Source organism: Protopterus annectens, chromosome 10.part0, assembly GCF_019279795.1.
Source record: "Protopterus annectens isolate FY-2018-M chromosome 10.part0, PAN1.0, whole genome shotgun sequence".
NCBI classification, from domain to species: domain Eukaryota; kingdom Metazoa; phylum Chordata; order Ceratodontiformes; family Protopteridae; genus Protopterus; species Protopterus annectens.
This window is the reverse complement of record NC_056744.1, coordinates 657,805,699-657,832,097: the sequence shown is the minus strand read 5'-3', so window position 1 is coordinate 657,832,097 and position 26,399 is coordinate 657,805,699. Positions and strand designations below refer to the sequence as shown.

General features: G+C 43.9%; 1 protein-coding gene across 1 annotated transcript in view; it reads left to right on the top strand.

Moving 5' to 3' along the window:
* The window catches only part of USP24 (ubiquitin specific peptidase 24), a 4,679,666-nt gene that overhangs the window by 447,803 nt on the left and 4,205,464 nt on the right, over nt 1-26,399 (top strand). The window contains exon 7 of the mRNA XM_044085508.1: nt 3,415-3,480. Coding sequence (XP_043941443.1) covers nt 3,415-3,480 — 66 coding nt within the window. The remainder of the gene's footprint in view (nt 1-3,414; nt 3,481-26,399) is intronic.

The following is a 26,399-nucleotide window of genomic DNA, read 5'->3' as shown; positions in this document are numbered from 1 at the left end:
AGAGGGGGAATGTGCACAACATGCCAGAAAGTCCGTCATTAGTCTGAACAAGTGAATCGGGTAACTAATGAAGTATCTGAAAGCAGACTTTGAGGTAAAAATAGCCTCCAAGGTTAAGGATAACCATAAGGCATTTTTCAATTATGTCCACAGTCTTCAAGGCAACATCCAGTAATGTGAGGAATTAGTTGCAAATGGCATCGCCTATACTCAGAAAGAAGATGCAGCAAATCCGCTGGTTGACAAATTCAGCTCAAATTTCACATCCCCATCCTCTCCAATTCTTCACCAAGAAATACCCTCCACCACTCCACCTCCAATTTTCACCAAAGAACAAGTTGTCACCTTGCTCTGTGAAGCTAAAAACAATGCTTAAATGGGACCGTAATGATATACCAGGCTGCCTGTTAAACAGCTTAAATCATGACTTATCAGGCCCGTTAGTATCTCTGTTTGACCACAGCCTCCACACTGAATTTGTCCCACTTGAGTGGAGGACAGCAACAGTCGTACCTCTACTTAAAGGGTGACCATCTACTGACCTAGGAAACTTACAGACCCATAAATTTGACTAGTCTTTTATGTAAGACCGTGGGACGAATAATCATGGACGTGATAAATATTGACAAAGGAAGCCTCCAAATTCTGGACCAGATCCAATTCAGCTTTATCAAAGGCAGGTTATGCATACTGAATCTGGTGGGCTTCTTTGAGAAGGTCGATAAGGCCATGGATGAGGGTAAAACAGTACGTACCTCTTATCTTGACCTAGCCAAAGCATTTGGCACAATTCCCCACTCAGATATTCTAAATAAACTCACAAAACTGGGCATAAATCCATACATCAACAGATGGATAGCCAAGGGGCTCACAGACAGGACACATGGTTAAAGTGGGTGAATCCAGACGCAGCAAGAGGTGGCTAGTTACTGATGGTGTGCGAGAGGGCTCAGGGCTGGGGCCACTCCAGTTTGAAATATACTCCTCTGAAATGTACTTCTCTGAAGTCGAGACAAAGTTTGCCGACGACTGCAAGCTGGTGGCTGTCATTGAATCCCCAAGCAATGTAGATATTCTTCAGGAGGGTCTAGATCAGACAAATGATTGGTGCAAGAACCATATCCTAAAACTGAATGTGAAAAAATGCAATGTCATATCCTTTGGGAAGTCAAATACCCTTGCAAATTGCAACACCAGTAGCATTCCCCTAAGAGTAGTCCCAGGAGTGAGAGATCTAGGTACTCGGATGTTAGCCTGAAGTTTAACTGCCATTTGTCCACAGTGGTGAGAAAGTCCTTCTTTGTGGAACAAGTTATAAGTAAAAGGTATGGCATCCAGATCCAAGGATGCTGTGGTCCTGCTATACTTGGCCCTCATTAGACCAGTAATCGAGTACGATGTGCCATTTGGCATGTTTTTGACTAGGTACCTGTAGCATCTGAAGCAACCTCAAAGGTTCCTTGTAAAGAAAATACAATGTGTAAGCATGTTCTTTGCAGGTAGATTAAATGCCCTATCCCTTTACTCGGTCTCCTACCGAGTATTGAGTGACCTTTTGTCTGACTTATAAGGCACTCACTGGAGCTGTTTCTCATCTGCAAATCAAGCAGCATGATGGTCTCCCGATCTGGAGATATAAACTTAGTCAGTGACTCGAACAGAACATGCCGGAGAGTCAGATATGTCTCTCGGAGCTTGCCCCTTCTTTGGAACAGGCTTCCTTTTCATGTTAAGCAGAATCCTTCCCTGGCCCTTTTCAAATGCAGTTTGGATCAATGGATGGGAAATTGCAAATTCACACCTGCGTAGCACCCTTGTCACTTATGGACAGGAACAGTCTGTAAGATACTCAGAGCGTAGGCATAAGCCTATGCCATCCCTCTTGTTCCTAGGGCCATATATTGGCTAAAATCCGGTTATATTGACTAGTCTTGTTAAGAGCTCTTAAGCCATTAGCCTGGTAATCTCCTGTGAACCTATGAACCAGTAAGAAAAACTTGCAAATCTGTGATATGCTAGACAACTTGTACATAGTTACATATACAAGAGTTTGCTAGAGCATTTGGTTCAAGAAGCCCGGAATCAATTTACAGTGTCAAAATTAGTACCATACTTGGTGAGCCTTTGGATGAGATGGCTTAAGGTAAAAAGGAGAGCAGTACATCATTTTATAAGCAGAGATGTGAAGTTATTAGAAATGCAAATTACAAATACCTGTAGGAAATAAAAATGGGGTGAAGGTAAATAAATAGGTAAGAGAAGCTTACAGAATGGAAAGAAGCAGAGTAGAGAGGAAGTGGGGGGGTGGGCAAAGAGATGTAGGAAGGATGATTGAAAGGGAGTAAGTGAGGGAATGACCAGAGGAGAGAAGGATGAAATGGACATAAAGGAGTATGAGAGTTGTAGAGTTTGTAATATGACCTGTGTGAATGCAACTGCATTGTGCTTCAGTGAAATTGTTTGAGGTGTCTGATGTTTGAGTACTTTTTGGATGCCTGAAAGAGGAATGGAATCCCATGGTGTAAGTGCTAGGATGGAGAATGCATGGTCAGTGCATTGAAGTTTAGATTTTAGAGTTTGTTAGGTGAGTTGAGATTGAGAGATGGTCCTAAGATTATGTTTGGAGGTTTTGGTGAAGAATTCGAGGAAGAGGGCAAGATGTCTCTGGTGAAAGGTCTTTGTGAAGTGATAATTATTATTAGGAATTTAGCTCTTGCAATTATTGTGATCCATTTGTCTTTGGCATTGGTGTTATTTAAGGGGCAATTAGTAATGAACCAGCAGATTTCATTTGAGATGGTTTGCTTGTTGGTTACATTTTTCATTGAGGCTGTGGCTGTTATGGGTAGTCCATATTCAAGTTGAGATAAGCAGACCTTTGCCTGTGGCAGTAGGAGTTGAGGTGCAGTGTGCCTGCCCCCCCCCCCCCCCCACTTTAATTTTCATAATTGACTCTTGCTGTTTTACAGCAGTTTATTATGCTTTGAAGTTATGGCTTTAGATATGGATCACTACTTGTTGAACAGTTTACGTTGACTGGGAAATCAATGTCTGTCAGAATGCAAAAAATGTCCAAGACTAGCTACTCTAATGTATAATTTGTTCTTTGTATGTAAAATGTTGCATACTTGGAACAGAGTTGGAATTCTCTAAACTATGAATGGATGAATGGCTTGTTAAATTGAGAAGTGCAACATAGCAAATGTAAGTTTTTATAGTGTAGCACTCTGAGTAGTATAGCTAAGTAGCTTGCTTCTGAATTAGATTAATTGCACAAATTATTTTTAATTCCGTGATGTGCAGTTACTTGACTGATGCATGATGGATCAATATATTTATTTACTCGGCACATGTATGTAGTGTTTATAGCATAAGTGACAGTATGCTGACCGATTTTTCTTTTTTTGTTTCCAGTTTGGAGAGATGGGTGGTTTTGCAGCTATCCAAAGCAAGCTTAACTCTGAAAATATAGAGCTTGGGGTAAGTTTTCCTTTTTTCAAGTGAGTTTATGCACTGCACATTTTGTGCTTCAAAAAATGTAGCGTATACCCCTATTGAAAAGTCAGTACATGGTGGTCATCTCTTCTCTGAAATTTGCTATTTTTTTTCCAAGTTGGAGGAAAAACTGTACTAGAAAATATTCAATAGTGTAAATGTATGCTTACTACACAACTTCAGAAAAGTGATGATTGTTAACCAGTAAATGGAAATTAATTTTTAGTAATGACACTGAAGCTGAAAGCTGTTTTAAATAACTTCTTAGTTGCATTAGGGAATGAAGAATGACAGAAAGTTGGACTGTGAAAGCAAATGAGATTGATCAGTCAGAAATACAGAAATCAGCAAATACCACAGAACTTGAGAATAGCAGGAACCACAAAAAAGGATGAACAAGATTCCAACAAACACTTCATTAAGAAAACAAATAATGCGAAATTCAGTTTACCTTTATATTGTCGATCACACATGATCGACCGGCCACTTAATCGACTCATTTAAGCAAACCAAAACCGCAAAAGATTTTAAATGTTGAAAATGTCGAATTTCAACATTTCCGGCCGTGCCACAACTCCACACCAGTGCTACCATTTGTCAAAAAGGGGCGAGGTTTTGTCGTTCGCTTATTGGGAATTCGACGGAGACATTCGCACTTCAGTATTAGCAGAAGCTGTTTTGCCCATATTGAGATAGACAATGTAAAGGTAAACCAAAAAATTCCTCCCTAGCACCTCAGCTCACCCGTAACATATTCCTCCACTTAATTTCTTATATAGACAAAACATGCTCATAAATTTAACCAGTGAAACATTTACAAACAATAAAAAACTCCATTAAATCCAGTTTTCAGACCTCTCCAGTTGCATTCCATGTTAAGTCCTATAGGGGACAAAGTATCAAATGTTAAGATAAAAATTGATTCCTTCTTTAAAAGTTTACTTTTAATATCAAAGAGACTAAAAGGCTCATAACGTATCTGTTCTAATACTGTAGCATGCAGTCACTATACATCCCCATTATGGTAATTTTTAAAATGCATAGCTACAGGGCTTTCCACTTCATCATCTTATATCTCTATGTTCCTTTATTCATACAGCAAAAAACCTTTTACTTTCCCCAATGTAAAACTTGTTATACTGGCATTTTAAATTGTGCATCATCCCGTCCACTTTCACAACTAAACTTACCCTGAACTTCAAATCTTTTTCCATTAATTTTTGGGAAACTATTCACTATGAAACCACAACAAGCATCTGCCACAAGGAAATGTTCCCTTGGACACAACTTCATTATTTAAATTAACGCTGTCCGGTTCGATTCTCAGCTAGAGCGTCTTCTGCGTGGAGACATGTGTGAATGGGCGTACCTTCGTTGAAGGTTGTGCATCAGGCCTGGCAAGCCGGTATGTAAAAATCAACTGCCAATCATTAGCGGACCGGAGTTCCGCTGTGGCGACCCCTAACCGGGAAAAGCCGAAGGACACAAACAAACCATTGGTAAACTAAATTTTCCATGTAATAGAATGTCACTAATATTTCTACCTCGTTTGTATGAAATTTGTGGTTGGTTCTCCAGCATAAAGCCTAGAGCCTTGTGTTTTGTTAAGATACCCCAAAAATATTTTTACCAAACTAATCATTTTTTTCTGAAAATAGTGTACATCTTGTAGCAAAGAGTATTGGTCCCTGTCCTATTCTTTCTTTAACCAAACCCCTTTCATTCCTAAAATACAAACGACCCTCATAATTCTTTCCATATAATTTCTCTTTACATTTCCGTAATAACCTTATATCATACCCTCTTGCATTAAAAATTTGAATCACTTTCCCCAATTCCTGCTCAAAATCCCTTTCATTACTACATAATCTCTTCAATCTTAAAAATTCCCCAAAAGGTAAAACATTTTGAGTGTGGTGGGGTGACAGCCATGTCCAGGTAAAAATTTTTCATCCTCAAATTTTCAATGTGTCCTCATTTTTACACTGCCATTAATCACACTTTCCATCATAATAGCTAAGAAGACCACTCTAGTCCTCACATGAGGTCTTTCAAATAGTAAATTAAACCTACTCCCATTTAAATTTCGTGTAAAATGAACCACACTATCTCTGCCTCCTTTGCTTATAAAAAAACAAATCATTTTGAATCTAAAATATTTCATTACAAATTGTCTAAAAAATTAATCCTCTAAATATAAAGATATTAAAAAAACATAAATTTGCATACATGGGGCAAATGCTGCCTCCATTGGTGTGCCCTGTAGTTTATACAATTCACCATTAAACTCAAACATGTTATTGTTAAGACAGAAATAAATCAATTCAATGATAAAATGTGTTTTTGGATTATCCCCCCAAAAAATTAAACAGTCATACTCTTGTATAAACTAGCCACATCTATCACTATAAAATACATATCTTCTGACCAAATTAAATATTTTATTTTATTCATAAAATTACACGCATCGTGTGTGTGTGTGTCATATATATATATATATATATATATATATATATATATATATATAAATAAATTATGTATATATATGTATATAAAGGTAATTACTTCGATTCACAAGTACTTGTGTAAAAAAACAGGATAAATTGAGTAATATATTTGCAGGCTGAAACAATGGGACGGCCAGGTAGGTTCTTCAGTTTTGTATGAATCTTAGGCAGGCAAAAAAATGAGCCATAGTGCAGTTGTTGCTACTAAACATGTATTCATCATCTTCATAGGAAAGTAGTGTAACCTATAACCGTTATTTAATAATTCCTTGTGTTCCTCCAGTGCTTTTTTTGTATACTTCTAAGGCCACTATTGCATAAACTTCATGTTTATCTAAATATTGGTGACACTTTGAGTGTAATGCATAACTACTAATTGTCCCCCTTATCTGCTAGTTTAAATATCAAATCCTTCCTTTGGCTTAAACACTGTAAACTTTCCCACTCGCTTTTTCTGAAATTATAGTGTATATTTGCCTTATTACAATAGAATTTATATATTCCTTTTCAGCGCTGTAGTTCAATGACGCAGAAAAATGCTGGATCACTTCATTGTTAAAAGGTGTATGAAGCAGCTTTTATAATTTATGCCTTCAGTATAAAACTGATGGTAAGCATTAGAGTCACACTCAAAATTGCATGAAAAAAGCTATCGTCACTAGAAATACAGGAATGTCTTAGAATGTTGTTGAAAAAAATTCTTCAGTATTACTAAAACAAAAAGAGTGCTGAAACTTGGTGCAAATGTTTAGAAACCAGTCACTGCATACCTGGCTTTTACTCATACTGTGCCTTCAAACCCCATGGCAACTGTAGTGGCATTTCCATAGCTGTTTGGGACCATTTAATCTCCAGGGAGAGTACCAGAGAGAGACAAACTAAATTCCTTGCACTTCAGGTAACACTCATCACTTTATAGCCTGTTACAGGACACACTTTGTTCCATGAAAAGGTTAGTTGTATTCCATCTCCTTATAAACAAAGAACTCCATTACCTTATGAGGCTTTGATTGCCCCTTTAGTAAACTGGATTTACATGTGCCACCAGTGTAAGATGTGCTGAAAAGTTCATAGATTTAATAAACAAAAACTCACTGATCCAGTTGAACAAGCCAGCTATATTCCTTAAGAGTGTTATGAACTGTTCCCCTGTTATCTCATTCCTTGGTTAAGCTATAACATCAACTAGTGACTTTTATGTTTAAAGTCTTTGAAACACTCCAAAGCAATACCTCAGAATTCAAGGATTTCAGATGTGCTTACTTCTATAAATTCTGTGATGAAGTTTCAACATTCACTTACAGCAGCATCAGCCTCTCAGCTGAAATAGGAGGTAGCTTCATAAGGGAGTTCTGTGACCAGTGCAGTCCCCACCAGATTGAAATGCAATGAAAAATTGAAAAAAAAAAAAAAACCTTCATATTAAGAATGATGTCAGAAATATGAATAAAACCTGGAAAAATACTGTTAGGTCTGTTAAAACAGCCATTAAACTTGTGTTCTCTAAAACCAAGGACATTTACAAATCTGTCTCTAGCTAGGTTTGGAAACGAAGAAATAATACCCAACATTGCTCTAAGCTTATTCAGAATGGTACCACCTACTCTTACTTGGAAAATATTAGCAGCATACTAGTAAAATAAATGAATCTCACCCCAGAAGTGACTTTCCAAAACCCACTTGTCCCTGAATCTCTTCAACCTCACCACTGTCACTAAAGAACATGTACTGAATATGCTTTCCAAGGCCAGAAATATTTCTTCCATGGGACCAGATAATATAATTGACTGTTTAATAAACAGTACTAACCAAGCCCTGGTAGAGACTCCATGAACTGTTTAACCTAAGTTTAATCACAGGAAAGTTTAATCACAGGATTTGTTCCTGAGGCTTAAGGCACAGTATTCGTGATGCCATTCTATAAGTGTGGCCTGCTGTTGACCCTAAGAATTACAGACTCTTCAGTCTGATGAGTCTCGTCTGCAAAGCCACAAAACGTCTCACTAACCAAATAGACTGTAATATCAAAAGTCTCATCAAACATAGACCAACAGCAGTTTGGCTTTGTCAGGGGGGTAGCCTGTCTAATGAATTTGATTAAAGTCTTTGAAAGAGTAACACTGACAGCGGTCATGCTGTTCATGTGGTATACCTTGACCTGGCCAAAGTCTGTACACCATCCCCTATGCAAGAGTAGTTGGTATGCTTAAGGCATAATAACTTTTGTGGTAAAATGGATGTGCAATTGGCTAAAACACACACGCACGCGCACACACATTGTGGGTAGCGGGTGCCTCATCAGATAGAATAAGGTGACCAGTGGTGTCCTACAGGAGTTAATGCTGGGACCCCTTTTTTATTTACTTTTCTGACACACATCTGGTCTTACTAGATCAGAGAGACCAAGGTGTTTGCTCCATGTCATTTTTGGTGTCAGATCAGCCTCATGACCTCAGGTCTAAATGAGTCTGTGGTAAAACAAGAGCTTCGTGTTCTTGGTGCAGTTGATCCTCTTATGCTTATCAAGTGGAGGCTGTGTGTATGCTTCAGGATATCCAGGATGCCTATCTCCACATAGGTTCACATAATGATTGCTTGGGTATCTTGGAGGTTCCTGCACTGTAAGGTAGGAGCCAGCTGTTGGTCAGTTCAGATGCCTGTCTTTCAGTCTTGACACTGTCCAGTATGATGTGTTCCAAGTGCACAACAGCAGTAGGAGCTCACCAGAAACTAGAAGGATTCAGAATATTTCCCTACCTGTGCAGCTGGCTGCATAGAAGGTGCACTGAAACTTTGGAATCTGGCCAGCTGTTATATCCATGCAGGATACAACCCATATTGCTTAGGCTGCTTCAGCAGTGAGCAGTATAAAAGATTAGTTGTATAAAATCTTATCATAGCCATAGATGTCCTTCTCTTCCATGTTGTAGTATTCTCACTGTGGGATCCTCTGCCACAGACGACCTGAGCATCCGTCTCCAATGCAAAAACTTAAGCCTAGTTGCTGTCAAGTGCGTGGGACATCACATGCAGGGCCATAAACCATGGGCCTTAATGTGGTGTCTGCACACACAGACCTCAGAACTGCCTGATCAGTCAGACGTCTGTCTAAGGAGAACAGAAATTATGCCATCCAGACAGGGAAAATGTCATGAAGGGGGGCAGGAGGGTGGGCAGGAATACTGCAACATGAAAGAGAAGGACATCTGTGGTTATGGTAATATTTTACACAACTAATCCATGTCTTCCTATTCTCATGTTGCAGTATTCTCACTGTGGGAGAGTACCACAGCTCAAGAAGAAGAAAGGGTGGAGGAAGAAGTAGTTGTCTCCAGGAAACCATGGAGGATGGCCCTTGCAAATCCTGCTCTGGAGGTATTGTTCAACTTATAATGTTTGGTGAAGGTATGTACAGAGGACCATGTGGCTGCCTCTAGTATGGTAGCTGTATCTAGGCCTTTGAGGAAGTCTCTTGAAGAGGCCACTGCTCTAGTAGAATGTGCTTTAACCTTGTAGGGCAAGTCTTTGCCATGAAAAGTGTAACAGAAGATAATAGTTCTTCATATCCAGGAAGCTACTGTCTAGATCAGCTTTACCCAGGGCCCTGGGGTGGAAGGATACAAAAAGCTGATTGGACCCTTTAATGCTCTTGTGTCTTCTCCAGGTAAAATCTTAGTTGCCTGTGGACATCAAGGGAGTGGAGCACTCTCTCACTGTCATTTTGAGGTGAAAGGAAGAAGGTGGGTAATTGAATAGACTGGTTGAGGGGCAGTTCATTGACCACTTTGGGCATGAATGAAGGGTTGGTGCGAAGGGTTACCCTGTCTTTGTGGAAGATAGTGTAGGGTGGAGATGCCATGAGTGCTTACAGCTCAGAGACTCTCCTAGCTGAAGTAAGGGCTACTAATAGGACAGTCTTCCAGGTATACATCTGCAGAGAGGCAGAGGCTGCAAGTTCAAAGGGGGCAGTGGTGAGTTTCTTTAGTATGTAGTTCAAGTCCCAAGGAGGGGGAATAGGTTTTCTAGGTGGTATGATGTAGAGAACCCCCCTTCAGGAATAGTTTTACTTCCAGCCTGGAAAGAAAGGGGGGTCCATTGATTATCAGGCTTGAAATGGCAGATAAGTGGACTTTCACTGAAGAGTATGAAAGTTCTGATTTTCGAAACTCACATAGGCTAGAACTAGGGGAACATCTTGGAAGGGGTCTAGTTGCCTTTGAAGACCCCAACTGGAGAACTTTTTCCATTTTGAAACGTAGAATCTCCTGGTAGTAGGTTTCCTGATCTTCTGCATTATGGATAGCACGTCCTCTGAGTACAGGTGTCTGAAGTGGATCAGGTGACTATCTTCGTGTTTCACTGTTACAGTCATCACACTTGGGTTGTCTGCTTGCAGGTAGCCCTCAGTCAGCCCAAATACCAGAGTCTTAGGATTTCTGCATTGGCTGCTGTCGCGTCTTGCATGACGTCAGGTCGTCAGGGTATAAAATGGGCAGCCGACGCCATTACATCAATCCTTCTTGCCGAGAAGGCGCCTGAAGCAGAAGCAGTTCGCAAGTGCCGGTCGGCTGCTACCTGAAATTTTCGTTTTTCAGGTTTCAAACCTGAAGTCTTCTAAAGCTAAGTACCCCATTGGGGATCCTTTTTTCTTGCTCTAACCAATGTCAGAAAAAGTTAACAATTGTCTTGCCTGTGGAAAGCAAATTACCTCCCAGAGATTTTCATTCTTACTGCGTCACCTGTTTAGGCCCAGACCATGACGTCCCTTGCTGTCAGTTTTGTGCCTTGTTTAACGCCCGAACCATTTGTCATCGGGGCTATCTTTGTCGCTAAATTCTTTCGCTGTCGTTCTCCATATTCCGAAATGGCTTCGATAAGCCAGCCGATTACCGATCTTCCGAAAGAAACGTTAAGATAAAGACAGAGACAGACCGGATAGGTCCAAAACTGCCGACGATGCTTTTGTTAAGCTAGTCGCCAGTCAGCTGGTACTCAGGTGTCTTTGCAGCCCCTGATGCCCGCTTCTACAGGTTCGCGGGCCTCTGCTGAGACCCATTCGGAGTCCGTTATGCTGCGGGATGCTTCTTCGACTATGGAACCTGCTGATATCTCTACCTTGAATGGGTCTGGAGCCACTGTGCAGGCACCGGCTTCTGAGGTTGTATTCCGACCTACCGATGTTCAAATTAAACCGACAACTTTGTTATTGGCTAAAACTACCGAGTTTCTCAGGCCCAGAGTACGCACTACGCCTAGAAAACTGACGACCCAAGCGCATGCTCAAGCTCCCATGCCACAAAAACAAATGCTTTGAATGGCTGAAGACCTTATTACCCTAATTAGGGGAAGCCAGCCTTCCCCTGCTAAGAGACAAAGAATTGAGTTTCATTCTGATTCTGCAGTCTAGGAGTCCAATGAGTCTGACCCTTCTGATTATCAGGACGTGCCCTTATCAACCTATGAGGATTCAGATGCAGAGGAATCCATTCCCTCTGCCTCTCCTCCAGAGGATTTTTCTTTTGGTGAAACCTTGTATACTTTGAGAGCATTTCTGCTGGGAATGCCAGGACTACCCTCAGTCTAAAAAAGAGACTCAGAGAATTTTTAGAGTTGCCTCAGCACAGGCCTCTAGCTATACCCCCTGTCCTGGATTTTGTAGATGATGTCTTCATGGAATCCAGTCTTACTCCAGACACTTTACCCCTGGCCCCTAGAAAACCTGACAGGTACTACAGAGTACCTAATTCTCACAAATTTTTCTCTAAGAATCCTACTGTGGATCCATAGACCATTTCCCAGGGACCTAAAGGGATTAAGGCTACTACAGCCAAAAGCCCTACCCCTTCAGACAGGGATTCCAGAGCTTTAGACTTATGGAGTAAGAAGGTATATACCTCTACAGCTCTTGCCAGCAGGGCATTGAATTGCCATTTTCACATGTTGAAGTACCAACTACATATTCTGGAACTAATTAAACAAAAAAATGGTGTTGCTTCCAGATTGTGCAGAAAATAAAGATTTACAAGAGTTAATGCATTCTGCAAACCAAGTTAGTAAGTATACTTTGCAGTGTGGCTTTGATGCCCTAGAAGTAACTTGCAGGGCTGCAGTCACCGGGTCTGTACTGAGAAGGCATGCTTGGCTGAAGGAACAAACCTTGCCAGATCATGTCAAATCAAAATTACTAGATGCTCTTTTAAATAAGGGCTGTTTGTTTGGCACCAAAGCAGAAGAAATTCTTAAAAATATGGAAGAAAAAGTTAAATCTATGCAAACTGTTAAAGAATTGTTACAAGAGCAGCCACACCTAGATTCAGTAGACATCGACCTTCTAAAAATTGGTCCTTTCCTGCCCCTTCTAGGCCTTCTTACTCCAAACACAGGGGAAACAGGCCACCCAGACTACAGTCAAAGGGTATGCAGAGATCTAAACAATGGAGTGCTCCTACCTCAAAAACAGGGAGTGGTAAGCCGTCTCCTTATGGAAAGAGTTCACAATGACTTTTCAATTATCCTTCCCAGCCCTCCCCAATTACTTGTGCCCCTAGGAGGAAAACTTGCCCTTCATGCAAAAAACTGGATATCCATTACTCGGGACCGATGGGTCCTAAACATTGTATCCCAGGGGTACAGATTCCACTTCCATTCACTGCCAACCCCAAGCGGGTTTCCAGACCTTCCTCCAAACCAGTGGGCAGAGGCTCAAAAGCAAGTACTTTCCCTGCTCAGTGTCAGAGCTATTCAACCTGTTCCAGTAGAACAAAGAGGGCAGGGTTTCTACTCCAGACTTTTCCTGGTGCCCAGAAAAGAGGGTGCTTGGTGCCCAGTCCTGGATCTATCATTTCTAAACACCTTTCTGGTAGTCCCAAAATTCGAAATGTTTACCCTGCAACAGCTTCTCCCTATGTTATCCAAGGATGCCTGGTTAGTCACCCTAGACTTAAAAGAAGCTTATCTGCACATCCCCATAAGGGAGTCTTGCAGGAAATATCTACGCTTCAGGGCAAGTGTGATGACTGAAACAGTGAAACGCGAAGAATGTAGTACAGTTGTGTACACTTACCATAAATGTAAATGTTAGAGTGTATTCACTGTTTCAGTCCTGGTTTCCCTCCCTCCCTCCAGCCCCCTGATTTTCTCTATCTTTTCTACTTCTCTCTATGGCCATTTTTAATGGCAGTGATATTTACTCTTTACTGGTGATGTTCCCCACCATATACTAGCTTCCTATTTGGGGGGCTCCTGACATTTGGGTCAAGAAAAACTGATGTAATGGCATCGGCTGCCTGTTTTATACCCCTGACAACCTGATGTCATGGAAGAGGCGACAGCATCCAACGCAGAAATCCTAAGACTCTGGTATTCAGGCCGACTGAGGGCTACCTGCAGGCAGATAACCCAAGTGTGATGACTGCAACAGTGAATACACTCTAACATCTACATTTATGGTAAGTGTACACAACTGTACTTATCAGCCACAAGGTTAGGCTGAGTGTTTCCAGGTGTGGATGAATGAGTGATCCCTTCTGTTGTGTGAGCAGGTCCACCTTGTGAAGCAACTTGTAGTGATTGCCCTTGGCAAGAAATAGGAGGAGGGGGAACCAGTGCTGCCTTAGCCAATAGAGGGTCACCAGCAAGACTGGGTTGCCCTTCTGGATTTTCAGTAGGACCTTCTGAATGAGTGAGAGGGGGGGGAAGGCATAAAGGAACAGTCCCTTCCAAGAAATTGAAAAGGCATCCACTCTCCATGCTAATGGGGAAAGGGGTTTTGGAGCAGAATAGCTGAAGTTGTCTGTTCTGAGGGGAGGCAAACCGATCTATCTGTGGTGTGCCCCATTGGTGGATAGTATTTAAGAACACATCTCTGCATAACATCCACTCATGATGTTGAGAGAAGGATCTGCTGAGGGCATCTGCCTGATGGTTGTGTTGAGATAGAATGTAGACTGCCTGCAGTGTGACTTTGTAGTTGGCAGCTGACTGCCATCCCTGTATTGCAAGCCTGCAGATTGAATAGGATCTGGTCCCCCCATGCCTGTATTGCAAGCCTGCAGAGTGAATAGGATCTGCCCCCCCCCCCCCATTTGTTGATGTACCACATCACACGTTGATATGCATTTTCTGGAGGGAGGACTCCCACTGAGCCTGCACCTTGAGACTGTTCATGGTGGCCCCCACCCTATATCCGAGGCATCTGTGTGCATAAATTGCACTGGCTTGGTGAGTTGCAGAGGTAGGCCTGGATTCTGGTTTACTTGTTGGATCCACCACCTGAACTGTCTTTAGGCAGGGTAGGAAGGGCACCTGTAATTCCAGGAGGTGATTGTGTTGGGACCAGACACCTTTCAAGTACCACTGGAATTTTCTCAGGGGCAGCATAAGAAGTGTAGGCCATGAGGCCTAGAAGTCAGAAGAACTGACTGGCAGAAATGTAATTGACCAGGAGTAGTTCCTAGAAGAAGCTGTATAGGGAGTAGACTTTGTCCTAGGGAAGGACGGCCTTCATCAGGTCTGTTCTTATTCTGCAGCTTAAGAAGGTTTAATCTTGGGTTGAAGTGAGAGAGGACTTTGTCAGATTGAGAGTGATTCCCAGACTCTGAAGTAGGAACATAGTGTATTGCAATTGGGTCCTGAGAGTACTTTCCTCTTCTGCTAGAATGAAGAGATCATCCAGGTAAGGTTAAATTTGTATGCATTTTGTTCAGCAGTAGTCTACTGCTGGAGCTAGACACTTTGTGAAGACCTTGGTGCAGTAGATAAACCAAAAGGGCAAGGCAGTAAATAAAAGTGTTAGGATGGTATAGCAAAGTGTAAAAAACTTTCTGTAGTCTGGGTGGACAGGGATGTGGAAGTGTGCCTCCTTCAGGTCCAAATTGACCATGAACACCCTGGGTGGCAGTCGAGGAAGAAGGGTTTGAAGGGATAGCATGCAGAAGGAAGGGACCTGCACGAAGGTATTCAGCAGGGACAGGTCCAGAATGAGCCTGCAAGGGCCATCAATTTTTGCTACCAGGAAAAGCCTGGAGTAGAACCCCCAACTTTCTTGGCCTGTTGGGACCCTTTCTATGATCCCTTGTGAAAGCAGATCTTGGATGATCTGGGGGATAGATGGAGCTAGTTTTGGGAGGGAAAGATATGGCTTGTGATAAGACGTTTTCCTGCCAGGTCATAAAGTACCCTTTTTTCACTATGGATGAGACCCAGTGGTCTGAGGTGATATCTTGCCAAATTGGTAGACAGTGAGAGAGATGTAGGTGGTTTAGGCAGTCAGACAGTGATGTTTCTGTCTGGAAAAGGCTGCCTGGGGGTGGGTTATGAAGAGGTAGTCTTGGGGGATGGAGCCTTTATGAACTTTTTCCTGTGTTTTGAGGAAGAGCAGGAGGATGAGAAAGGAGCCCTCCTGACAAAGGTGGGCTTAGCTGGGTAGTTTCTATAAAACTTTGGAATTGGTGAGACCAGTAAATGCTTGAGGTCCTGAAGTTCTTTGCTTTTTTTCCTGGAGGCTTTTGAACAGTTAGCGGACTGCTTGACAAACAGGAATTTATTGTCTAGGGGTGTATCCAAGATTTAGTTTTTTTTTTTTTTTTTTTTAAATAATCAGGGAGTGGCTGCAGTCTGAGCCAGGAATATCTGCACAGTACAGAGGCTGAGGCAGCAGCTAACATCATAGCTGTACTTTATAAAATGTCTGGCAGCTTATGCTGCTAAGGAGAGCTTTGATGCAACTTGGAGTTTGGAAGGTGAGGCGGGCAAGGAAAAAAGCAATGAAGTTGCATGTACGACCAAATCTAGGGCATATTAACCATGTGGGGTCTGATGATTTATTGCCCTGAAAGCCAGGGTGGAGTAAATGTAAATCTCTTTCCCCAGTCTGTCCATGACCTTTACTGTCCTTGTTGAATGGCAGAAGGGATGAGGAGGGGATTTGCCTAGATTGTTAATCTGGAGCCACTGCAATGATTGCAGGATCTGCCATAGGTGGCTTAATGAGGTGTTCGTGGTCATCAAGGACTTCGTAAAGCCTGTCAGGTCTTTTGGGGGCTGGGGGCTGTGATTCAGGGGTCGTCGGGGCTGAAGCAAATGCATCTAGGTAGGCTGGACTCACAGGAGGGATAGCAGAGGGAGACTCCAACTGTAGCAGTTCAAAGTATCTCTTTTGTACCTCAGTTGTCTGAGTGGCATCCCACTTGAAGTACCCCCTCATTTTGGAGATAGTTTCCCCAAAGGAAATTTTTTCAGGTGTGAGGAGTCTCCTTCCAAGGAATTCTCATCTGAGGAATAGTACTACAGGGGAGAAGCTAGCTGGGAGGTGTATGCCAAATTCATCAGAGAAGGAGGAAGAGGAATCTTACTCCTGAATCTGAGTAGGGGGAATGGAAGTAGCTGGAATTGGCCTAGGGCTGAGTAGGCAAGGCTGGAGCAATTGAAGCTGTGGGTCTGAGGGCCATAAAGACCTCTACCAAAGACTGTGAAAAAGCTGCCAGTCTGGTTGGTCTTCAGTAGAAGTGGTTAAATGTTTAGTTTTTTGTTTCCTCTTAAGAGAAGTAGTCTTAGGGATTGTTTATGAAGGAGCTAGCCTAGGATCGGGTGTCTGGCCTGTGGGAGATGAGCCCTGTTCTGGCACTGTAGTCGTCTGTCCGGTGAAGCCTGGTTCTCACTCGACTTTGGTCGAAGCGGACGTCTGCGTAACATCCGTGGGCGTGCCAACTGGAGATTCTAGGGAGGCTTCCACCAAGGTACCTGCCAAAGTCGACAGTTCATTCGGTTGTCCCTCAGCCCCTAGACTGGGAGCTGGCAGGAAGTCCGACATTGGAGGGGCAGCGGCAGTAGGCTTTGAAACTTTGGCCTTCTTTTTAGGCGGCTCCACCTTGACAGCCATCTCTGGTTCCATACATAGGGCTAAAATCTTTAGTCATTGGTTTTCTACAAATAGTTTCAAGGCTGCCAGAAGACTGTGTAGGGTTTTTGGGATGAACGATTTACAAATGCTACAGGTCCTATGGTCGGGGGATTGGGCTAAGCAAAACAAAGCTCATGGGAATCCTTGTGCGGAATCTAGTAGCAGCACTTACATTTCCCCTTTGTAGATGACATCGGTTATAAAAGGGAGCAACAGCAACCTAAACCTAAGAGAAGTAATGAAAAAAATCCCCAACGGTGTACTTATTTGAAGGCATCTTCTAAAGCACAAAACGAGGTGATGTTTGACTGCAGCAGAAAAGTTCTGAGGTCTTTGCATGCAGATGTCACATTAAGGCCCATGGTCTATGGCCCTGCATGTGACATTCCACGCACCTGACAACAACCAGGCTTAAGTGTTTGCATAGGAGCTGGACGCTCGGGTTGCCTAAGGCAGGGAATCCCACAGTGAGAATATTGCAACATGAGAATCGAAGGACATCATCTTGGGACATCATCCTGTGACTCTTCTCCCTTGGGAGAAGAAATGATTTTCCAACACCCAAGTATTTTCTAGCAGAGCAGGCACAGTCTGTGACTGGACCTCTCTGTATTGTGATGTATTACCATCAGTGTACCCAATTTGCAGCTGTATCTAAACCAAAAAGTCTTCATAGGGTGTATCTTGGATAACGTGGTTTAGAACATTTCTGAACCATGATAAAATTGCATCCATGCATTTAAGTTTGCTCAGGGTGGTACAGTTAAGTACATATTCGGAGTACTCTGATATATGGAAGTATCCATTGCAGTGGTGCCCCACACATACCCAAATGTCATGTCTCTGCATGGCTGTAAGGCTTCATTGGCATCAATACAAGCAGACATGGTCACCGACTGTTACTTTAGTTCGTATTGCTTGTAGCATATGCTCTGGTGGCTCCACACTCGCCTGTCTGGCTATAGGGAACCTCTTCTAGAAACTACAGACCTGAAGTAGTTAACTTCATTTGATCATCAACCTGTGGGATGTCTGATCGGATTGGATCCAAGACGGCAGTTTCTCCAGGATCTGATCCGAGCTACAAGCTCCTCCCGTTACCCATAGTACTCCTCCATCTCCTTCCTTCCCTCAGATCTCATTTGCCACAGCTTTGCCAAGCAGCGTGGTCTAGAGCTCCAGGCGTGGTAGGTACTTTTTCCTTGGTTTTTGTGGGTGTTCTGTGTTGATAGTGTAGGTAGGCTTCCTACTGTCCCTTGCCTCCCCTTCCCTCGTTTCTTGCATCGCGTTCCTCAAAAAAAAAAAAAAAAAAAAAAGGTTGTCTTGTTAGGTAGTTTAGGCCTTGTCTCCCTTCCGAGTGAGTGTTGCGGCTGGGTAGTCAGTTAAACCGTGCTAGGTTAAACTGTTTTGTGTGTTGGATATGGCTGATGAGCAAGCCAAGAAAATGCATAGTGTGTGGCCATAAGTTGTCCCCTAGGGATGGCCACACTCTGTGTTGTGTGTCTGGGAGCAGCCTATTTATCTTCTGACTGCTCGATTTGTCCGGGGGTTCAACCCCAGGGCACTAAAAGATCACAGGGCAAAATTGATCCTTAAGGGACTCCTGCCTGCTACGGAGGCGGCTGCCTCTTCCGTTGCGGTCACAACGACCACACCTTCTACTTCGGCTACAGTCTCCTCTCCCTCCCAGGCCGGGACTCAACCTCCTGATCAAAGGCCTGTGGTTAGGGAATCCAAGAAAGAGAGGAGCAAGGACAGAGAGAGAGACTAGGGGAGGAAGAGATCCCCGGACCGTTCGGATCCGGTGGGTCCTCCCCCAAACTGACAGTTTTTTTCTAGGCCAGCTTCTCCTCAGCTCCGATTGCCAAGATTCTCACCGGAGCTAGAGGATTTTAAGCCTCTTTCCAGGACCTCCGTACACTGACCCTTCTGGCCGGCTTCGGTGGCCTTGTTCTGGTCCAGCCGTAGTTTATCTGAAGCAGACATGGACAAAATGATGCAAAGGTTTATTCACCTCTAGATTCAGATGGGGGTCTTGCCAGCCCCCTCTCCCTCCAGAGGGGGAAGCTCACTTCCCTTCTTTGCCCCGATATCTCCTCCGATCCGATCCCTGGTATCTGAGTTCTTGGATCCGAGAGGTCCCAGAGTCAGAGGGCCGGCACCGATGGTACCAGGTACATCAACGCCGGCCATTACCTTGAGCACATCTGATCTGACTGGTTCGGACCTGAGCGGCTATTGGAGCTGGAGCCTGGACATTGGGTGCGAAGAGTTGGGCCTTTCTCCATTGGCACTGACACTGTCGGGTCATCTACCTCTTGGTATTTTGGCTCTATTGGGCTCTGGTCTGATCCCCACGACAAGTCCGGGGAGAAGTCCCCTTACCAGTTCCTCAGGAGGCTCATTCTCCTTCTGCGTTCAGACTGGTGGAGAGGGTTCTCTCCAGGGGATTGAGGCCCCTTACCATCTCATCGCATTCCGCCCCGACTCCCTCACCTCTGGGTACATCATCTACCATTTTTGCCCATGCAGGGACAGCCCGTGCTCAAGGTGCCCCAGACAGTTTCCCCTCGAGGAAACTCAAGTAGTTTGCGAGCCCTATCTGGAGAGTCCCACCGAAGAGATCCCTCGCAAGCGAACATGCAAAAGGAGGCACATGGACTCCTCTTCAGAGTCCCTCACTGAGGATACCGACTTGGAGGAAGGGGAAGGTTCTCCCAGATCACCCCCTGATGATGTCTCCTTTGGAGACATCATGGAAATCCTGTGCCAGCAGGGGGGGGTGGGATTTTGGCCCCTCCCCTCAAACCTTCCTCGGACGAGTCTGTGTTCCTGGAGGCCTTTGACACGGGTCTGTTTACTCCTGGGTGCCCCCCCCCCCGCAGATCCCTTGGTGGACCTCATTACCACCAGGGCATGGAAGGAAACTGACACTGGGAACCAATTCCCAGGCGTCCCAATAAGATCTTGAGCCCTACAGTGGTCAGACCGCGCTGGAACAAGGAGTCCCCTGTGGACGCCATGATGGTAGTGGCTGCCACCAAGAAAGAACTGGCCCAGGAAAGTTCTACGGTCCGTCACCCGGACCGAGAGTCCAGGACGATGGATCATCTCGGGAAGTGGACATATGCTTCTGCCACCTTTTCTATAAGAGTACTGAATTATTTGGTCCAAGTTACTAGAATACAGCGAGACCTCGTCAAGGAGTTTGCTGAGTCGCTCCCAGAGTCCATGTCTTCGGACAATAAATCCACATTCTCAGTGAGAATGGCCACTTTAAAAGCAGTTAGGAATACGTCCATGTGCCTCCTGTTACATGCCACTGAAGGAGCAGCAAGGGCTGCCGGGTCTGGTGTTGCCATGAGGCGACACGCCTGGCTTAGGCTTTGTCAGTTCACAGAACCCTTTAAGGCATCTTTAGCGAATGCCTCTTACAATGGTTCTTCCTTGTTTGGGAAGACCATTTGTGAAACGTTAGTCCAGAGTGAACAGGACGGGAAGACACTGTCTGCTGTCAGAATCCGCTTCTCTAACCCCCAAAGATCCTTTTCCAGGAATCAGAGGGGGAGGGGGCAAGAGAAGATGCGATTCTGGAAGTCTCAGTATTCCCGAGAAACTCTGGACTTACCTTCCTCTAGAGGCAGTGGGGGTCAGGACAGACGCTGGCCCAGAGGTGGGGGTGGGGGTGGGGTCCGAGAAATTTTGGGTCTCTAGAACCGTTCTTGGACAGACCCGCGCAACATCCCTGAGGGGGTGCCCGACTGCTCTGGAGGCAGTCAGGGGTCGCCTTTTGATGCACGTGACGGCATGGGAATCTGTGTCATCAGACCGTTGGGTGCTGCAAATAATATCCAGAGGTTATACAATCCCCTTTCTAACTCCTCCCTTTCCACAAAAACGCCTATCGAACGTTCCACCCATGTAAAGGGAGGCAGCAGCAATAGAAATCAGAAAGCTGCTAAGGAAACGAGTCATCCTGCCTGTCCCCCAGAGATCAGTCTGGATCAGGCATCTATTCCAAGTTCTTCTGTTGCCAAAAAAGACAGGGGACCTAAGGCTCATTCTGGACCTTTCCACACTAAATCTGTCAGTTGCCAAAGAGAAGTTCCGGATGGTCGCTCTACAATCCATCCTGCCTTACCTGCTGGCGAATGACTGGATGTGATCCATAGATCTTCAGGACACCGTACTATCATGTCAGAATGCACAGATGCTCCAGGAGGTTCCTCCGCTTTCGGCTAGGGGCCAATCACTATCCATTCCAAGCCCTACCTTTCGGTCTCACTACAGCCCCCAGGGTATTCACCAAGGTCATGGCAGTAGTAGTGGCTCAACCTGAGGCTTCAGGGGATACAGGTCTATCCATACCTGGACGATTGGCTCCTTTCTGCTCCCACCAGGCATCTACTTTGTCAGGCCAGGGACTATTTCCTGAAATTGTCAGACTTGCTGGGCACCACAATCAACATATCCATGTCTTCTCTCGACTCTGTTCAGGTCTTGGACTATATAGGAGTGAGAATCGATGTGTCTCAAACCAAGGTCTTTTTAACTCCAGAAAGAGTCCGGAGCCTACGACTTCATGTATCTGTGATCCTACAGTTTCATCTTCCACCAGCCGAGGCGGTTTTGAAAGCCTTGGGTTCCATGGCAGCCACCATTACTTTTTTCCCCTGTACTCATCTTCATATGCGAATTCTGCAATGAATGTTAGTGGTCCAGTGGTCCCTTTTAGATCTGCAGTTGACACATCCAATTCACATAAGCAGCACGTACAGGAAGTCTCTCTTGTGGTGGATACGGTCCCGGAGCTCATAGAGGGACGCCTATTTCTTGCAGCCCTTCCCCAAGCCACGGTGACCATGGACACCTTCCAACTAGGGTGGGGGGGCATTATTCAGGCAGGATGGTCCAAGGCACATAGTCCCCAAATGAGACCAAACTGCATATCCATGTTCTAGAGATGAGGGCAGTCTTATTCGCGTTGCAGGTCCTTCATGCCTTTCTTACTCTGGAAATGATTGCTGTTCTGACAGACAGTATGTCAGTGGTCTGGTACATTAACAAACAGGGGGAACTGGGTCTTATCCCCTTTGTTGCGAGGCCACGAGAGTGTGGGACTGGGCTATCTCCATCAGCCATTTTCTGGTAGTAACGCACATTCCCGGTCGGTCCAATATTCTGGCGGACAAACTGAGCAGGACTATTCTAATGCATTTTGAGTGGTCTATGAATCCTTCGGTAGCAGAGCGGATCTTCCTCAAGTGGGGTCGGCCTTGCTGCAATCTCTTTGCATCTCCTTCCAACGCGAAGTACATAGAGTTCTTCGGTCTGATCCCCCCACAGGGGGAATCCCCCAGGGGCGCTCTGGTCCACGCTTGGGCTTCTTTATGCTTATCCCCCTTTGCGTCTCATGACAAAATTTTTACAGAAGGCTCGATGGTTGGGGAGCAGAATTATCCTCATTGCCCCATTCTGGCCTGCCAAATCTGGTTTCCCTGTCTTTGGTCTCATCTTGTAGTTCCTCCTTGGATTTTGGATCCCATACCGGATCTCATTTCGCACCTCTCAAGGGGCCTTCATCCAGACCTGGGCAGTCTGAAGCTCATGGCTTGGCTGCTCCAGTTCCCTTGATTGCTAGGACTCCCAGTTTGTCTTCCCCGGTTAAGTCTATTCTGGTGGCAGCTCATAAATTGTCCACCAGAAAAATTTACCATAGTAAATGGAAGCGTTTTTCTATCTGGGCTTCTCAGAGGAACTTAGACCCTTTCATAGCTCCTATTCCAGCAGTCCTTGAGTTCTTGGCATACATTTTCCAGCAGGGTGCCAGCTCATCTACAGTAAAAGTTCAACTGGCAGCCATTTCTAATTTTCATGTAGGTGAGAATATGGCTTCCTTAGCTTTCTCCAGACTTTGCAAAACATTTATTAAAGGTATCTTTCTTTTAAGACCTCTGATTAAGGATCCTAACCCTCCTTGGAATCTTACACTAGTTTTACAAGCCTTGGTTGCTCCGTCTTTTAAGCCTGCTGCTTCTGTGGACCTGAAATTTTTATCCTGGAAGACCGCCTTTTTAGTGGCTATTACCTCGGCTAGGACAGTATCAGAATTTCAAGCATTATCTGTAAAACCTCCGTATATGATCTTTCATAAAGACAGGGTTTCCCTCCCTTCATACTAATCCTTCCTTTCTGCCTAAAGTGGCCTCGGAAACAAATATCGATCAATCAGTCAACTTACCTGTCGTCTTTCCAAATTGCAGAACAGGAGTGAATATAAATTGCATATGTTAGACGTGCATAGGCAATTACGCTTCTACTTGCACAGGACTAAAGCCCATCGCAAGTCTGATCAGTTGTTTGTATCCTTTGCTATGCCTTTTCTGGGCAAACCGGTTTCTTAGGTGACTATTACCATATGGCTTTCCCTATGCATCCTTCAGGTCTACAAAGATAAAAACATGTCTCTTCCGGGTAGGACAAATGCCCATTCTACCAGGTCCATGACTGTCAGCTGCCTTTTGGTCCAGTGTCTTTGGACAATATTTGTTCGGCGGCTACTTGGTCCTCATCTCATACCTTTATTTCTCATTATAAATTGGACATGATTTCCAGAGGGACAGCATCCTTTGGCTCCGAGCTGCTCCGAAATATCCTTCCATGAGGGCCACCCAGGGTTTTTTGTTGGTAGCTGGGGACTCTGTCCCTCAGGTTGATGATGAAATGAAGTTAACTACTTCAGATAAAGAAGTTATGTACTCACCATAATATTCCATCTGAGTAGTTAGACTTAATTTGTCATCAACCATCCCTCGCTGCTTCACCCGACCTTCTCTTGGAGCTTTCTGTCTTGGCAGACAAGAGAAGGTGCCTTGCGACTCTCCTGTTTTTCCATGTTTGTGAAGGTTTTTAGGGTTGGGTTCATGTTAGGGATATAGCAAACTCGATCTGACGGAAGGAAGGAGATTGAGGGGTATTATGGGTAAGGGGAGGAGCTTCTAGCTCGGATCAGATGCTGGTGAAACTTCCGTTTCAGATCTAATCCGGATCTGATATCCCACAGGTTGATGACAAATGAAGTCTAACTACTCAGATGGAACATTATGGTGAGTACATAACTTCTTTTTTCACACCATGGATAGATGACATTTCCATGGCAAGATTATGTTTGGGTTCCTTTTCTCCTTGGGAGTCTCAAAGGTATATTAATGTTTCGGTGCTCACATCATTCCTTCTGCCTCTTCAAGCATTCCAGTCCTTTCTGCCCAAGGGTCCACAAACAATGGTAGTCTTGGATATCAGTAAGCTTATAAGCTTGGGAACACATTCCTTACCTCTGTGCGGAACAGTAGTCAAATTGTGGGACTTGGCCTTGGGCCACACGATCTCTCTAATTGCAGAACATATTCTGGATTAGAGTAATGGGTTAGTGAAAAACATACATTTCTGAACCAGTTGATGATGAACAGGATATTTCATAAGTTGTTGCTGTGACTATCAGATGCAAAATGAAGGTGCTTCTCTTCATTAATTTTATGTCCCAACATATTCAGGAGTGACATAATGGAAACATGGCTGGTGTGCTTTCTTTGTGCTTCTCTTTATCTTCAGAATACTTAAGACAAAAATTGCATAGGTTAAGGATGATCCTGGTAGCTCCATACTGGCAGTCATTGGTCTAGTTTCCTGTCCTGCACATTCTTGTAGGGTTGCTCAGGCTAATTCCATTCAAAAACACTAATCTGATAACTAGATCCTCAAGTCACTACTCTAATCTGGCAGAGAGAGTGCTCCAACCTTTAGCCCCTTCAAGAATTATTCCTTTCCATAATACTTATGCCTCCCTAGCTACCTTGTTTACCACCCTTGTGAACAACAGCATGATCTGTAGCAAATGAGTGCTTCACCTTGTTTATTTTGTATAATATCACTTTTTGTGCCTCTCTTGGCCTCATAGTAGTGAACTACTTAGTGATAAGGTCTTTATATCTTAACTGTGGTTTATCTCAAAAATTTCCTGTCAAAGCTTAAGAAATAAGCTTCTTGGTGTTCGTCATTGTCTTACTTCACTTAGTAGAATGGTGGTGGTTTAAGTTTAATCCATAATAGTTGCTGTAGCTGTACTTGTTGGTCTTTAAATCTTGGTAGTTAATTCTTATTAAACTTTGTTGCTGGTTATCATGCAAGTGCACTAGAGTATACATACCATTCTTCCAGCATTAAAGGTATGGAGAAACTAGTTGTAAAAAATTGCTCAAAATGTGGACTTAAGATGTTTGCAACTGAAAATGTCAGTATGGTTTGTTTTCCTTTGTATATAAGTGATTGTGTTTGTCATAAGTAAGAATTCAGTAAAGATGTTGCTTGTTTAAAAAATGTTGACATAAGGTCCCTCCAATGGATCTTCAGGATCTTTGAGTGATTTGCTTCAGGGTCTGTGTTTCTTCTGAGGTATATTCTTCCTTTGGACCCAGAGCTTTAGCAGGTTGGAGGAACAAACCAATTATTAAAGGCATCATTCCGGTGAATCCAGAGCCTCAAAAAAGTTAGAAAAAATTGGCTGAAACTAAAGATTCTGATACAAGAAAGAGGTCAGGGGAATCATCAGCACTGACCTGAGCTTCGAAAGCTCCTAGACATGAGGAGCATAGAACACATACCCCCAACTATACGTCTCCACAGGATGCAGAAATGCTTCATCCTCTTACCATCCAAGACTTTCCCAAAAAACAGCTGGTGATGTATTGGAACTTCATCCTTCTAGACCTTCCCCCGCCTTGTTGATGCTATCCTTCAGGCCTTATAGGAGTATGGCTAAAGCAGGTTTGGATCCTCTCATGCAAAAATTTTTCAAGACCCAGATTGAAATGGGGGTAAGGGGCCATTCCATCCCATTTGTCTTCAAAGGTGGTTGGACCTCCTCTATTTATCCATGTCTGGGTTCCTTAATTGATCAGAAACTCTGCTCTTGTTTCTTCAAAACTATTTTACTTCCCAGATCCTTTACCCAAGAGACCGACATACCATGCTTCTTGGGCTCTAGGCTTCTTGGATCTGACTCATTTGTCTGAGTTAGAGGGGTGGTGTCAAATAAATGTCTTCTGAGCCACAGACTGTATTGCAACTCTCTGTTCCATTGGTGATGGTGGAGACATCTGCTTTGCCTCCTCTTTTTGATTTCTTCATCTGGTTCGGCATCTTTTCTCTACAGTGGGGACCCCTCCAACAGGTGTCTGTATTTATTAAATGGGAGTTGGATCTACCTACAGGAACTGGTTCTTTGTATTGTTTGGAGACTGGAGCAGCATTCCAGGTGATGGAGAAACAGTTTTTCTTCTAAGAGAGTAGAGTCACAGGACGGTGTCCTTCTGTTTCACTGTTGCAGTATTCATTGCAATAGAGATTCCCTGCCAAGGGTGGCCAGACGTCTGGCCAGTATATCAAAGCCTTTAGTTTGCTTTATGGTATGCCGTACATCACACGTATGTTCTTTGCGT